The 16611-nt window shown below is 39.8% G+C and overlaps 2 protein-coding genes across 2 annotated transcripts; both read right to left on the bottom strand.

The window, feature by feature from the left end:
- Positions 1 to 3: 3 nt before the first annotated feature.
- LOC108899713 (DNA-directed RNA polymerases I and III subunit RPAC1-like) lies at positions 4 to 4465 on the bottom strand (the record flags this gene model as incomplete). The annotated part of the gene is given in 11 exon segments (XM_018700326.2): positions 4 to 129; positions 439 to 502; positions 504 to 580; positions 583 to 591; positions 803 to 931; positions 2031 to 2163; positions 3793 to 3845; positions 3848 to 3899; positions 4002 to 4042; positions 4045 to 4072; positions 4372 to 4465. Coding segments are annotated over 11 exon segments (784 nt in total), but the record flags the coding sequence as incomplete, so codon positions are not given.
- Positions 4466 to 5076: 611 nt separating this feature from the next.
- Positions 5077 to 14472, bottom strand: LOC108899715 (uncharacterized). Its single transcript, XM_018700328.1, has 2 exons — positions 13899 to 14472; positions 5077 to 11239 (listed from the first exon to the last, which is right to left on the bottom strand). The coding sequence occupies exon 2, from the start codon at positions 11230 to 11232 to the stop codon at positions 9667 to 9669; it is 1566 nt and encodes a 521-aa protein (XP_018555844.1). The 5' UTR covers positions 11233 to 11239; positions 13899 to 14472; the 3' UTR covers positions 5077 to 9666.
- Between the last annotated feature and the right edge of the window lie 2139 nt (positions 14473 to 16611).

The raw sequence follows: 16611 nt of genomic DNA on the forward strand, positions 1-16611 counted from the left end.
TAACTCCTCGTGAGAAGCAGCGTTTTAAACGCTCTGCCTTTTCTCCCTCCACTGGCTCCAAGAGAGTGATCTCTGGCAGAAGGCGGTAACTGGCTGTGGCCACTGGAGAGAACTTTGCATGGTCCTTACCTGAGCACAAAGCAAATACTGACAACTAAACATTAGGGTGTTGGACTGATAAAAGGTCATGTTGTATGTAAGCTGTGTCAAAGCTTGCAGTCTACTGGCCATTTCAGGCACAATGCAACAATGGCACCATTATTTCTGGTGACTTGTGCACACATACAGATCTCTGGTCAAGAATTTATTTCCATGCTTTAGCACTTTTATATATTTTGCAACACATACAGGCCAGTACAGTACACTTCATACTAATTTAAAACGTTCATATCTTTATCTTCTGCACTGAGCTATGTATCCAGACACTCAAACTCTTACCAATTCCTTTGACACAGTGCATAAGAATGTCCAGCTCCTGTCCTGGTCGTAGCTGAGCTATCAGGGATGTCATCATGTACGGGTCCAATGCTGGAGTCTGCAAACACATCTGCTTGGTTCCCAATGGGGACCCACTTTATGTCCTTGAATAAACTGAGACAAGACAGCATGGGCCAATCACATTAATGTTTGATCTTCAGAGATCTTCTTGTGTCAGTGCCTTGGAAAATTCCTCTCATCTGACTAATTATTTTCAACAATCACTCATTTGTTAGTGTGCCCTGCTGACAGATGCTGTTTGTATATCCACACGTGCAAATAATACAAGTAATCATTCATTCATTTGGTGTCATCTGAAACCTACCCATGTGGTTCAGATACAGCTCTCGTGGGTCAGGAGTCTTTGCTGGCTCTGGGGTTCCTGCTGCATTTATCTTCAGCTGCAGTTGAATTGTGTCTATTTCTGATCCTTCTTCCTCTGCCAACTCTTCACCTGGAGTAAAAAGCATTCACTGGTGGGTCCATCTCATTAAGGCCAGGTTGAGAGGGATGGAGTTTTCAATGTAAGAGACATCATGCAGACATGCAATAGAGACATGATGGTCAACTCTATTTTTTTTTACCATTTTTACCATCTTTACACCAAAGATCTAAAGTCACATCTATATTAAAAATATACCTACAAAAGGGTCACGAGGATCTTCAGATGCTCTGTTGCTACTTTTCAATTTAAAAGGAAAAAAATGCTTGTCTGCCAGGTTATAACAGTGGTTGGAAAGAATAATTCTTCGCTATACCTGGAGAAAAGAATTTGCTGTGATAGAACTGGGTTTTGGTGAAAAATTAAACAGGATTTTTGGACCATTTTGAAGTGGTCTGGATGAAAATATGAACTCTACATCTTACTTTTTTCTCACTAACATCACAGGTGAAGATGTTAAGAATTTGACTGCTGTCTGTGAATATTTTGGTGGAGCTTAAAAAAAGCAAACAAAAAAAAGACATAATATAAAAGCTTGACAATATCTTTTTTTTTTGCAAAATCAACAGCAGAGTATTTGTGGTAGTTTTGGGTTCCAATAGTCCCATACCAAATCCAATTTCTGGTTGCCAAACCCAGATTTACAAAGCAAACCAATGGCAGATAAAATCAGCTGTAGCACATTAGCATTAATTCTGCAGGTAACTTGACCAAAAAGTCAAAATGAAACATGCAAGTAGAGTAAGAGGGAAGTATTCTACTACTGCTCTCTAACATCACTGTGTGTTCACGGGCATACTGTATATTTTTGCAGTGAGGGATGATCACATAAATTTTCATTCATATCATATCAATTCTGCTTTCTCAGCCAACAAACATCTACCGATTTAAACTGAATATCTGAGATTTAGGTCTTTATGACTTTATTTACATGCCAATGTTAAAAGCTAAACATAATTATATTCCATGAAGAATTAATATTAAATTTGAAAAGCAGATTCAATACAGGATTCAATACAGGATACTCATCTGCCTTTTAGTGACACATTACAGCTGAATAAAATGGGAGCACTGTGGTCATTTGAGTGAGTGGTTTACTGTGTTGTTTTACCAGTGTTCCTGTACTCAAACAGGCGGGGGTCAGCTTTGATGGGGATGAGGCCTAATCTGTGGGCCAGGACTTCATCCTGGACGATGGATGTGTTGTTATAGATAAACACCTTCTCTATGGCCATTGTAGGTACCTATAAGAAACAATAATAAAAAGCTTTCACTATATGTTTGCACAAAATCTGAAACATCAAGACTCAGATTCTACACATCAGGCTTCATAGAAACAAACAAAACGGGCAGAAAAAGTGGTATATCAACCTTCAAAGGCAAAAAAACTTCTACTAATGTATGAATAAACATAATAGTGACACTGTACATGAGGACAAACATTAAGGGAAATTAAAAAAAAAAACTTTCATTTAACTAGGAGAATGCCAATGAAATTAAGAATCAAGACAGGCAGCAGCACAAAATAAATACACAAAGTTGTAGACAGAAAAAAAAACAATGGACAACCTGAATGAAAATGAAAAAACAAGCACAAGGAAGCCACATTTCATAATTTCAGCTATGTAACCAGGCAAAATTAAAAATAACAACATCTTTGGGAATCTGCCTCTATTTCTTTCTTTTTTTTATTTAATTGTATTTAAAGATAGGTGCAGAATACACACAGAGAGGTGTGTGTGTGCCTTTTCTGTGTGATGCAGATGTATATGGATTACCTTATATATAAAGGTGTACCAATGACAGAGCCTAAGATTGTGCAGAGCAGGCCATCCTACCCAACTTTGGTACTTAACCTCAGGGAAGCATGGTAAGCTGTATTGTATGAAGACACTGAACAGACATATGCATATAAAACATCAGCATAGTCCAGTAAACATCAAAAAAGTGGCAGCAACAAGTTGCTTTTTTACATCAAAAGAGAAACACAACTTATTCTGGAAGTAACAAATAGCCTGAGCTTTTTGACTTGGTGCAGCACATGTGGTTTAAAGGTAAGAGAGTCACCGATCAAAACATACAAATATTTATGAGAATTAACCAACTCACTTCCCTTAGTGAATAGAGTTGACCACTAAAGGGATAACTTATCAATATACCTAGAGCCAGTTAACAGTATATGTCTGTATACGTTGCATTAAGAACAAGTTTCAGCTCAAATAGGGAATTATGAAGAACAGTAAAAGCATTTTGCAAGCATTCAACGGCCTGTACAAGAGTCGACTTAGAGCAGTATATAACAGTGTCATCAGCTTAAAAATGAAAATTAGCAACCAATACATTTTGACTCAAATTATTCATAAAAATCAGAAACAAAAGTGGACCTAATACAGTGTACCCTGTGTACACCCCTTGTGGATGAACACAGTATCAGTACATAGGACCAACATATCTAATACACTGAGATCTATTACTAAGGGAGTTTGAGAAACTGCTAGTTCAGAGTCTCCTCTGTTACAAAGTCTAAGTTTTAGAATATCATGGTCAGCTACATAAAATGCTTTGGACAGATCAATCCAGCACATTTCTGACTGCTGGAAATACACTCGAAACTAAAAAATACTCCAAATACACAACACAAACAAATAGGGAAAAAATACAACCATTCAACCAAATCAAGTCCATTACTCACCCTTGCATCCTGAAGCACTTCTTGAGTAGAAATTCTTTCCCATTAGTATAGGTGTCTTTCTTATGTGCTGCCTTTGTGGATTGGAGTATATTTCCCTAGTGTTTCTTTCAGTTTTGCATGGGTGTCCTAAGGAGCTGCCCCAATGACACAGATGATAAAACATGACTGAATGTGAATCCACCTCTGCTAGTAAGATCCTCCTGAAGGCATTGGCGATAGCTGCGTCTATCCCACCATGTCAAACTCCATACTGCTCTCATCCAGTTGCACTACGTCAATTCTGAAGTTCTGCAAACAGTCAGGAGATCATACAGTCAACTCCTACATCACTTTGATTCAGTGCTCACTGATTCACACTTGACATACATACATAACACTTCACCTAGTTACCTTTTGAAATTTTTCCATATCCCAAGAGTCATCATAGCCGGGTAGTTCCCGGGAAAATCTGTCGTATGAACCTAAAAACAGCAAACAATCAATCGATTAATCAATCATTATAAATAACAAAAGGCGTCAGGCAACAATCTGGTGTTGTTACGGTTACTTTAAACGGTCAGTGTATTTGTGCAGTGGTATTATACACGTTACACCAGGAACACTGACATGGCTTATACTGTCATAAACACTGAGTATTCCCTCAGCTCGTGTCAAACGCGTAACACGGTAACATTGGAGCTTTATACACGAGCTGACCGTCACATGCGGACGTGGAACAAGTGGAACATGTTATAAAAACCACTGTTAGAAAGTGACTTACATTTTTCACTCCAAATTCTCCAAGTATTACTCGATTCCGAATCTCATCCACGTTCTTCATGGTCGCAGCCATTTTGTCACCTTCTTTGCTTTACTCCGCCCACGCTTCCGCTCCGGTTCCTCCTGCGTCATCACAGCGCTGTGTTCACATCTACCGGGCCCCCCTCGTCATTACTTTGTATTTACTGTGTTCGCACTACAGTCTGTGAGGGGATACTCAGTGTGCTTTGATCGGTTTTAATTATGGACGTTTGTATGTTTTTGGAACTGAAGTACTTTTTGTAAGCATGTGAAAATGTTTTCCCCTTGTATTTACGGTATTACCAGTTAAAGACGTTGAGTCTGTTTTACAAATAACTGTTGTGAATTTCAAAGATGATCTTGTAATAACATTGTTTAACAGATTATTGATATTTAGACAAAGCAGCAGCAAACAGGTCTCAGAAGAAGCCATTTATGGATCATTAGGACATCATTATTATCAGTATGATTAGCAATGGGGTAGTGTGCGTGCCTTAATGACTTTAAATATAATCTATAACTAGATTCCATTTATATTATGAAACAGTTTACTGAGAATGAGAGTGAATGTCTGTTAAGTGGCACGATAGTCTTCAACTGTAACAAATTTAGAAACTTTGTACAACTCTGAACAGCATGGCCTACACACTGAACCATCACATTTCACTAAGACAAAATCACCACAGAGTTTCTGTGATTTTATTGCTGGCATCAAGATTTGGGCAGATTCCTCTTTGATACAATTAAAACAACATTTTAACAACACTCCCAACTGACAAACACACAAGTGGACATTCCGTGTTAATTCTTGTCTGAAACCTGATATATGAATATGGAGAGCCTTTAACAGTGGTTACTAATGCAGTTATTCTCAAATTCAGTTGTAATGTATGAGGCAGCACACAGAGAATCAGAGAAGGAATAGTACAGAGTAAAAAAATCCCTCCTTGCTTAACACTGCCAAGCTGCTCATTTTCACAGACGTTCTTCATGTCACAGTATGAACAGAAGAATGAAAGAACAGAAGAACTCACACATTATATGACAAGGATTTGAGACTACACAAAGTGAAAATATTTGATGTCAGCATTGCTCTACTGTAACATTGCGTTGTCCACTGTAATGGTAACTTTTGTTATTTTGCATTCAGAGAGTAAAAATACAATGTCAGATAAAAAGACCAGTTTCATCTCTGTATATCCAGTAAACAGATCCACCAACTAAGGTTTTGTTGTAGTACAATTTTGGTCAGAACTGCAACCCCATTAACACATATTGATTCTTCTTTGATGGAGCTAGGTGAGCAGGCTACTTCCAGTCATTGTGCTAAGCTATGCTGAACACTTCCATGACCTATTTATTTCTATACTGGACATACAGAGAAGAAACTGATCTACATCTTCTCATTTAACTTCTCACAATGTCACACAGTCCATTTAAACTTCAGGGGAATAATCCACTTGGTTTTAAATAGCCTCACATTCAACTAAGACAACAGCAGGGTTGATGACTTTTTATATTCTCTAGAAGTGAATTCAACACCACACAAGAGACAGAGAGGAAATATGAATTGATGGGAATCACTGAAGAAAACTGATATACATTCAGTGTCAGTTTCACAAGTTAAAGTCAGCATTAAATAGCAATACATGTTAGTTGTTGATATATACTGTAGTGTCATATATGGTGAACTAAAAATGTATGAAAACAATTCATGGGAAATAAACTAAATGTATGTTCTTAAGAAACAACCTAAACCTAAACTTGACCTCAACCTCTGGAATGAATTTATGGGTTATATGCTTTTTTTCTAATTAAAATGTCATGGAATCATTCAGAGTAACTGAAGGTGAAACATACAATAAAATCTCTGACTGGATTTTCATCCAGTTGCAGGGATGCTGCTGTCTTCAGTCTCCTGTCTCATTCTCCATTTAACTATCAGCTTGTGTTTAATAGTGGGAATATGACACTCTAGACACAATCACATTTTATTCATTGTTTAATCGCTGTTTCAGTCACTGCAATGAATCCCACTAATGAATCTCATTTGTGTGGCTCTGATCTGATCTATTGTCTTTGCTGAATAAATCTGTAAAGATGAAAAGCAAAATGAATTACTTCACTTAAATGTTCAAAACATACAAAAAAGTGTGATTTACGTGTTTTATACCACCTACATTATGTACTTTCCCGTTACTTCACCAAACATCTTCTAAGCTGATACATCTGTATCAGGTATTCAGATGTGAGAATAAAGTGGGCGGTGGAGTTGATTAAGGCCTGGACTATAAATATGTTCTACTGAGTAATATTTCATGTTTTCAATGATGCATTCAATAATACTTTTACTGGGCGTATTCATAGATCTATGGTTTCATCATAAATAACATTCACCTGTGTAAATATTATATCCCAGAATAACAACACTAACACGTATTGGACCAACACTGCAGCTGATTGTGATGTAGTCTTGGAGACAGATGTGGTTTCAGTTCTTCCTGATGCTAGTGGAAAGACTATGGGGTCATTAAAATACATCAGCACTGAGACTGAAAAGTGGCTGATGATATTCTCCTCTACTGGTATATGCCATTCATGTTCATCAATCAGATATCACTCAAAACTGGCCTATGCAACTTCATGGCATGTATCCATTAGATTTTAATATTTCCTGTGCCAAAATGTGAAATTATGGCCTAACAGTGGTGTTAATCACACAATAAGCAGGCCACCAATATCACCAGGAATCATCCTCTGGATATTCACAGCAGATGTCATTCTAATCTGCCCAATATTTGCTAAGATATGTTGTATGATTATGCAGGTAAAAGTAATGAACTTCATTTAATATTCCAATATTAGCATTATAGACTGAGTGAAAAGCAGATACAGTCACTCTTCAAAATCATGTAACAAAATACAATACCCAGGTTAAATGTAATACATTTAGACCAGATGAAACCAGTTATCCTCCATTTAGACCATTTTGCCTTTTTAATGACATCTATGTATGACTGTAGAATGGAAAATACAGATGTACCATTAACAGGGTGAAATATCCACCACTGACACATGTACCTGTTGCTTTCATATGTTTACAGGAAAACTGCCCAAGATTATACTGACCCACGAAAGGTTTCTATGTTAAGTGGAATATATCTATGTCTATATTATCTATATGCATATGTCTTTAATCTCAATAGAGCTGTGAAACATGATTATTTCAACATCAACATTTAAACAAGAAAATCAACAATTCTATGGTATTTGAAAGTGATCAGTTTAAAGAATCTGCCCTTTCTGATAGATTTCTCTCCTGTGCTGTCAATAATCACAACAAATAAACACAATAATCAATAATCCTCCACAGAGCAGTGAGAAATGGTACTAATGTGCTATAAGATAGGAAAAAGATGAAATTATATAAGTATATTACTGTACAATGAGTTAAATAAGTTTAAATATCATTTATATTAACTTATAAGCAATGAGGAAAGGGAGTGAAATAAATGAATTGTTAGTGTATTTATTTAATGCACTTGGATCCTGCTCTTACCCAGTGTCAACTAGGAGTGGGTCAGTCCTTCCTATCTTTTGGCCCATGATTCTAGGGTAGGCTGTGTAGCTAATGGATGGATGGAAACAAATATAAACCTTGTTTAAAAATCAAGTTGAACAATGTATCAAGTGTAGTATTTATTTCTGTATCATTTATTCTTTTTACTCAGGTGATTATTAGCTTTTCCATCAGACTGAATCACACCTAACTCACTGAACACAGCCAACCATACAACTGTTGATACTTCTGTTTATGTTGTTTATTGTTACACAGAAATGATGCGACCAAAGTGAGTCCCATTTTCACAGGTGATCATGAAATGTCTCTAAAGCACTCAATTTTCCAAGAAAATTGAATTTGAGTCCAGTATTTTTCTTGTTTTTTTTGAAAAATAGTTTGAGCACATTTTAACACATAAAGTAACTTAACTTGAAGAAAATTACATATAATTCAAATACCAACACAGCCAATATTAGAAGTAAAGAAGAATGGAACATGTGATACTTCATTATCTACTGGACTGGATGAACAAACTTAGCTTGTCGCTGTGTGTACGCTCTACTCCCACAAAAATCCAGTCTAAAATGGCTGAAGATTTTCCAGTGTTGTTAATCTCTCTGTATATTTGGTAAAAAAAAAGATTGATCACGCCCTTTTTCTATGCTCATACAAAAAAAGAAGAAAATATATTATTTCAATCACATCCTAAACCTAAAAAAAAGCAAAAGAAAAAAACAAAAACATGAATGAGACCTATGATAAATATACAGGAAAGGAAGATGTACGGAATCTGTAGCTTCAAGAGTTTAAACCATGCTTGGGAAATACAGAAACACGTTAGTATTGAGATATGACCATCACTCACTCAATAACAGACTGCCATCTTGTTTTCATAGTCTGAAAACACACAATACATACATTTACTTTGCAGTCCACAAGGTATGGAACTCCCTTCCAAAGGACATGATCAATCTGTTTCCATTGTCAGATACAGGTGAGTTCATCTGTCCACTACTTTTTTTTGTCTTCCAGTATTACTTCCTGGGGGAGAGGTAGGAGAAGGAGAAGCAAGAATGCAGTGGGAGGTTAAACTGAGATTTGGGGTTAGGCCTAGCTACTGTTTAAAGGGTAGGTTAAGGTTGGTTATATGCTGGGCTAGGGTTGAGTTGAGGCAACACTGTATTTACATTTTTTCACAGCATCACATTTTATTCACCATCCCACACATTCATTAGAAGCTTTACAAGAGTCATATTTAGTGCAGGACTGTATCAGATTGCTTTACACTGTACACTGATGTTGTTTTTCGGTGTCAGTGCCCTGTAAGTATTTTATTATGAAGATCCACCTACATGGAGCAGCCCTTTGAAAACACTGGCAGTGAACAGCTGCAAGAATCACATTTTCAATGGTTGAAATATTGAACTTTAAACAATAAATGATGGAATATAAATCACTGGTTAGTTTAGCATTCATTTCCTTTTCAGCATTTTTTCTTTTGATTTCAGTGTACATGATAATAAATCTAATCTTTAATTATAAGACATCATTTCACATGAAGCTTTTCTATTGCAGGTCATTCTGTATGCAGATTATTCTATCTTCCATAGACCTGATCAGATGGGTGACATTTGAGGCTGAGGCTATGAGTAGCCATACTGGCTACTGAACACAGTATTCAGGTACTGTCCTGTCCATCTGTCAGCTAGTTAGTCAGTCCACAGCTGTAGTGGTGCGAGTGCAGCAGGTTCGGATGGAGCCTATCATTCTGCTCCTTTTTCTCTGACAGGAGGTGTTCCCGCTCTGCCGGGAGGTGTTGGTATTCTGGCGTGACAGCTTGGCTGCACGGCTCGCTGTCTCCTTGATCTGCAGCTCCAGGTGTCTCTGGATGGCCAGACCCAGCTCCTCAGGATCCACAGACGCCCCATACACCTCCCATGTCATTCCTTCCGCATCCCACTTCACCTCCTTCACTGGGGACTTAAGAGCACCACCTGATTTCTTGCCTCCATCACTGTCAGTGTTCGTCAGTGATGGAGTCTGGCTGCAGGAGGCCTCACCTCTGTTCTCCTCTGCCACACAGATCTGGGGGAACACATGAGGTGTGGCAGTCTGTCCTGTCTGTACCCCAACATCCCTCAGCTCACTGTGGGCTGTCATAGTCCCAATGTCCCGGGTCATGGTTCTAACATGGCCAATGGGACTGCTGCAGCACTCCTCTCCACTGAAGTGTTTTTGAGTTTGTGGCCCAGCACCAGGAGGCAGAGAGCTGATCCAAGAGTAGTTGAGGTTGCAGCACCGCAGCAGATGTTTGGCATCCAGGCCAGTCTCACTAACAGAAGAGATGAGGCGAGGCAGGGTCAGGTGGTCCGTTACTGAAGGAGGCACCATCGCACGCTGCATGTCGCTTGGCTCTATGCCTGCCAGGCGTGGCAGCAGCTGGGAGGGGGCTGGGATGGGCTGGGGATGGCAGTAGGCAGCAAATGTGTCTTCAACATTGGCATGATGAATGTAAGAGCCATAACAGAGTGCCTTGTCACATTTAGGAAGAAGACGGTCTTTTTCTTCAACACCCTCCACTCTGACTGCCGCCTTGGGGGACGACATACAGACACACCTGCTTTGAGGCGGCTGCACACCACTCTCTCCACCGCTGACCCCTCGGCAAACAGTGGTGACAATGTTACACTGCTGCAGCTGCATGGGTTGCTTGCAGGCTAACATGGAGTGATTCTCAGCCTCTTGGATACTCTTATCTCTTCCATGGTAATCAAGTCCACCGGTCTCACTGTCTGGAGCCTGGGGGGGGCCTGCTTGTTTAAGCAGAGGTAAAGTGTCTGAGTGACTCCTGTGAACAGGCAGAGAGGCTGGCTTTATACTCTGTAGTGTCCTGCCAGCCTGAGGGGCGTCATCGGTTGCATTCATAACTGTCGTGTGATGATGTGAGACTGTATATGTCTCAGCTAGACTATGGGGGCGGCTTGAAACCCTGGGGGGCACACAGTGTTTAGATGCACTTTGTCCGTGTTCGCCAGGCTCTCCACTGACTCTCAGACTGCTGCAATTAGTTTCTCTGGTAGAAGGAGCTGCTGTACAGATCTCACTGACAACCTCCCTGACCTCCTCCGGACAGGTGTAACCTGGTCCTTCAGCCAGTCTGGAGGGTTTTATTGCCAGTGTGGAGGCATCAAAGACAGACTGACCAGAGAGGGTTGATCCCAAGGAAACAGTTCCCCCTTGATGGTACAGCTCCGACACAGGTTGCCTGGCCTCTGCCATGGAAGACCTTTAAGAAGAAATAAAACACAGTGTCTGGATGTTTCATACATGTTCAGCTCAGACACAACACACACAGAAGACAGAAAACCACATGTACTGACACTTCTGAAAGCAATTTTGTATAAAGTAGATATTTTCAATAAATATCATGAATCTACTTTTTAGTAAAATGGAGTCATAGTTTGGTTTAATCCATGTGACAAGCTGAAAAACTGTCCAGACAGTTCAGTCCCTGTTTTTCACAAATAGATGTCAAGGTTGTCACAGATTTAAGTTTGGGGTTTGGTTACTTTTGTCCTCTAGTCTTTATGGCCTCCACAATGGCATGGTACATAATAGTATGTACCTGTCACAGTCCTTGAGCTTCTTTCAGATACTTCCTACATTTTGCACTTTGTTAAACAAATATATTTGTTTAAACAAATATGGAATCCTTTCACATGGCATGTGAGTGACTTTAAGTATCGCTCATTACAGCATCCCCCAGTGAACAAATATATCACTGAAGTTATATGAACAGTCAGGTTACATGTACATTTTTTCACTGTCACTGTTACTGAGATGACAGTGCTGCTCACAATCCACTTCACAGAATAGCCTGTGAAGTGGATTGTGCATGTGTATTTCAAAAAGTCAGTATGCAAACTAAAAAAAATAGATCCACTGTGCAGTGCAAAAGAGGAGGAGCTACTCACAGCTGGAAAACATCAAAACTGATTGTGAACGTTGGTGAAACACCTTCAGGAGCAACAGTTGCCTTGTCTCTGTAAAGTTTAGTTGGGGATGTCACAGTGTGTATGTGGTAAATATGTAATAGTATAAATTACAGTGGGATTTAGACATAATAATCCTCCATATGTAAATTACAATGCTTTTAAAGTAAACTACCAATGCTTCTACACAAATTCATGTGATAAGTTAAATGAAAAATAAATTGAACTCATGATTATGAGCTCTGAAATAGTTCTGAATGGGAGCACTAGACAGTTTAAGTTAACTTTATTTAAACTAACAAACTGATCTAATAACACTGAGATAATGATAAAAGATTCACTTCTTCAAATTAAGATGAAGAGTGAAGTCTGAATGGGAGTCGAGATGCTGCTATTTACTGAGCTTTCTTGCAAAATATGTTTTATTTGACAAACAAAACGACTATGGGAAATCATCATTCTGAGCTGTGTGCTTGTATGCTGGTTTTAATGCTGAGGACTGCCATATGCACTCAAACCAAAACTACTTTCTCCAAATCCATTCATATTGCTGCAACTGTTAACAGTTCATCTGTAATAAAACATGCAGGCAGTTCAACAAGAGGCTGGACTGGATCTCCAGGATAAAAGCACAGAGCAGCATTAGACAGGGCAACATCACAAAAGACAGTGCTCAAGCTACATGGAACAACAGTCCCACACCTCAACTGTGACCTGTGTTGCTGGCAATCTTTGTTGCTCGTCCTTGCCCATAAAATTTCATTTGTGGTGAGAAATCCTGGTCTAAGAGTAACATGCAAATTAGGGATTTTATAATGAAGGAAAACCCTCAACACACCTATCAACATCCTCTAAAGCTTACCCATCAACATGTTGTATTTTATTTATCTAATCTAATCTAGTGTATTCACAGAAACAGAAAAATGACAGTTTCTGCTTTTAGAGGAAGTCACATGCTGACAAACTACAGTTTATCCAATCGCCCAGTTTTTCTGTGCAGCACTGCTACCTGTAGTGCAGGTAGCCAAAAACAGCTGATGAGCACAGGTTTTGGTTTCAGAGCCATGGTACAGTACCAGACAACTTCACTGTCCACTGGACCCTGCACATAGTCACTGCCCTGACTGTAGTTCAGCAAGAAATAATTCCCCTGACAAAACACAAAATGTAACTGTAAGTGTAAGTGTAACTCGTTTGTATACAGATTAAACAAGCGAGACGACAGGTGTGGATCAGCGAGCTTCAGAGGGCTTGGCAGGTGTATATTTGAACACTGGACAGAGCCAGGCTAGTTTAGCATTAAAACTGCTTCCAGCTTCCTTTACATTAAGCTAGGCTAACCATGTCCTGACTCCAGCTCTGGACCTAACACACAGACAAATCAGTGGTATTGTTCTTCTCATCTAACTCTCAGAGAAGGTCAATAGGTATACTTTGAAGTATGTTTAACTGTTATTTTAAAAAATAGTTGCAGGGTGATTCTGATGATGTGAATAGTTGTCCAGGTCCAGATCACATCATATGAACATATGACATGAAGTGAGTCACAGGATTCAGATAGCAACAAGTCAGTGCTTACTAACAGTGCCGAGTCTGAAGGTGTGTCGAATCCCTGCATGTAGTGTGTCACATATTTCAGCCTGAATTTTGTACATGTAATCTTTTGTCAGATGCTGTTTAGGATGCTAGATTAAATTCCAGTTTTGGAATACAGTTTAAATTGAGTGAATTCTGGCACACACAGATAACAGGCATGGCTTCTGACTCATTCAAGGAAACGACGTGCAGTGTCTCTTGGTGCTAAAATTACCCCAGGAAGTGGGCTGAGCCCCTGAAACAGAACCATCACAACCTTCTACACACCCCTCTCACAATCAGATACACATCCATAAACACAAACTATACACAGTGTGCCTCACACACAGATTTGAACGCTTTCATCCACCAGCTTACCTTTCACAGTGATCTACTTGCTGCTGAGGTTCTATACTCCCCTCTTTCCCTTTCGGATGAATCGGGTGATGGGTGCAGCTCCTTAGGAAGCCTTCATCCTCCTCCCCCTCCTCTTCACATCCACAGGTGACCTCTCCCTCCCTCTCTGTCTTTAACTCCACATCATTCACTGAGCTGCCTGAGATCTCTCTTTGCTCTCCTCCACAGCCTCCTCTTTTCTTTCTCCTTTGTCTCAGCAGCCCCCGGCTGTGCACAAGATGGAGGAGACCTTGAGATAATCCTCTCCTACATCTGATTACAAATGTGAGGGTGCAATCTTCAAATCCCTGCTCTGTAACGGAGATTCGAGCCGGTTAGTGGTTGGCTTATCCAGCTGTAGTGGGAGACGGATGGAGGGGGAGGGGGAATGATAATGAGAAGAGATAGTCAGAGAGCCAGCGTCATTGTCCCTCCACCTGGGAAGAGGGGAGCAGGGCTGATGCATGAATGAATGTGTGCACTAGAGAGAAAACAAAGAAAACAGCGCCCTGTTTCTCTTTCTTTGGCTCTGTTTTCCACTCATTCTTTTTACCCTCACTCACATACACTCTCAGTTCCACTGTGACCTCAGTTACTGCTGTAGTTTCACACTCTCTGTCGTTCTCTTGCTCAACCTCCCTGCCACCCTCCCACCAACACCAACCCACTCTCCATCACTATCACTGTTGCTATGGAAACTGCAATACTCAGTGGGCCTCTGTGTGTGTGTGTGTGTGTTTGGTTTTTTTTCACACAACAGTGAGACAACAGACAGCCAAAACAAATCAGCTGGGAACTGCTCATGTTTGTGGTTGACTTAGCCGCAGCCAATTTCACGTCACTTCACTGTTTTTCATTTTCATATATGTCAGAAGACATAGAGGACACAAATGACCGTGATGCTGTTATGTTACCAGATGGCTGCCACACACTGGAGTTTAGTTTGCCACTAGCTGCTTTTCAGGAGCAGGAAAATCAGAAAATCTCAATTTGGTCAGAAGGGAGGAGGCCTGGAGCATAGCTGGGATCGGCTGGTGGTAGCTGCCATGGCTGAGATTCTTGTCAATCATGCAAATATACATGCTTGTCTTGTAATAAGGCCAGACACATTCACCTCTGTTCACAAATTGACCTGCCCTCATCACTTGAGAGAGTTCAGTCTGTTTGAATGTTGACAGGTGAAATCGCAAGGCTTTCCACTCTCCAGTCATCTGGAGAGAGGCGGTGGGACTGACCAGGAATTTATTTCTATTTTTGTTTTGGAATTTCAGGTGAAGGAAAATCAGCAGTAGAGAAGGAACCATGCTGACCGCCCTGAGTGAAAGGACAGTGACAAATCGTAATGACCACAAAATGAATTGTGTAATGAAGTTCTCTCCTCAGGCACATTTGGATCTAAACCAGAGTGGAGAGGGGAAGTGGGTGGTTCTGTGATGAGCTCTGCAGCACTCTCACCTCCAGCTCCTGTACTGAACGTTTGGTGGACATTTTGCAGATAGGATACTCGTATCAAGGTTTTAACCATTCATTGCATGAATCTAGTTTAATGGGGTGGCTCTGCTCATGTGATGCCCTGGTGCAAATGTAAACAAGCTTGTCACAGACTGTCCCTGCCTCTGAGTGCACAGAGGGAGTGTCATGTCATTTTAACCCTTAAACAGTACTGACATTGATACAACTGATAGAATTCTCTGCATCCAGACTATATGAATATGTTGACAGCCCTAAACTTTGGTAATGTGACATACTTTCCCTGCAAGTATCCTGGACAATAGTTTGGCACCACAGCGCAACATCATCAGGTAGCAGTGATACAGGTTATATTGTGGCATGTGCTGTGTTGTATTATGATAGTTATATCACTCCTTATTATATTCACACACAGGTTAACATTCTGACTCACTGATCTACAACACTTCCACATCAATGCATTAAAAAGAGACTAAATAAAAAGACAAAACATGTACAAGATATATACAGTTAAAGGCAAGGCAACTTTATTTGTACAGCACATAGAAATTTAAAATGGTTAAAAGAGAGACAAGAGTAGAATGCAAAATAAAAATGTAAGAAATGAGAGATTATTTATTATCACTAATAAAAGGCAGTGGTGGACAGAAAGCTTTTCAGCCTTGATTTAAATCAACTGAGAGTTTCAGTGGACCTGCACCTTCTCTGGGAACTTGTTCCAGATGTATGGAGCATAAAAACAGAATGCTGCTTCTCTGTGTTTAGTTTTGACACTAAACCATTCAGTGCTTTATAAACCAGCTGCTGTATTTTGAAATCAGTTCTCTGGCAGACAGGAAGTCGCTGTAAAAGATCCAAGAACTGAACTGATTTGATCTTCTCCCCTCGGCCTTAGAGAGGACTCCAGAAGCAGCGTTCTGAGACACCTGCAAACACACCATTACAGTAGTTAAGTTGAAGATAAATGGACAAGTTTTTTCAAGTCCTCCTGAGACAGAGGCCCTTTAACCCAGATATGTTTTTAAGGTGACAGAAGGCTGACATTGTAATTGCCTTAATGTGGGAGTTAAAATTCAGGTCTGAGTCCATGACTACTCCAAGATTTCTGGATTGGTTTGTAGTTTTTGATTTTTCCAAGTGAAGCTGAGTACTGTCTTTTAATCGTTCTTCCTAGTCTCCAAAAACAGTTACTTTAGTTTTGTCTTTGTTTAAATGAGGAAAATTC

Source organism: Lates calcarifer, unplaced genomic scaffold, assembly GCF_001640805.2.
Source record: "Lates calcarifer isolate ASB-BC8 unplaced genomic scaffold, TLL_Latcal_v3 _unitig_4454_quiver_2756, whole genome shotgun sequence".
Taxonomy (NCBI): domain Eukaryota; kingdom Metazoa; phylum Chordata; class Actinopteri; family Centropomidae; genus Lates; species Lates calcarifer.

Excerpts from the sequence above, each read along its gene's own strand:
- LOC108899715 (XM_018700328.1), bottom strand. The coding sequence starts at position 11,232 with ATGGCAGAGGCCAGGCAACCTGTGTCGGAGCTGTACCATCAAGGGGGA.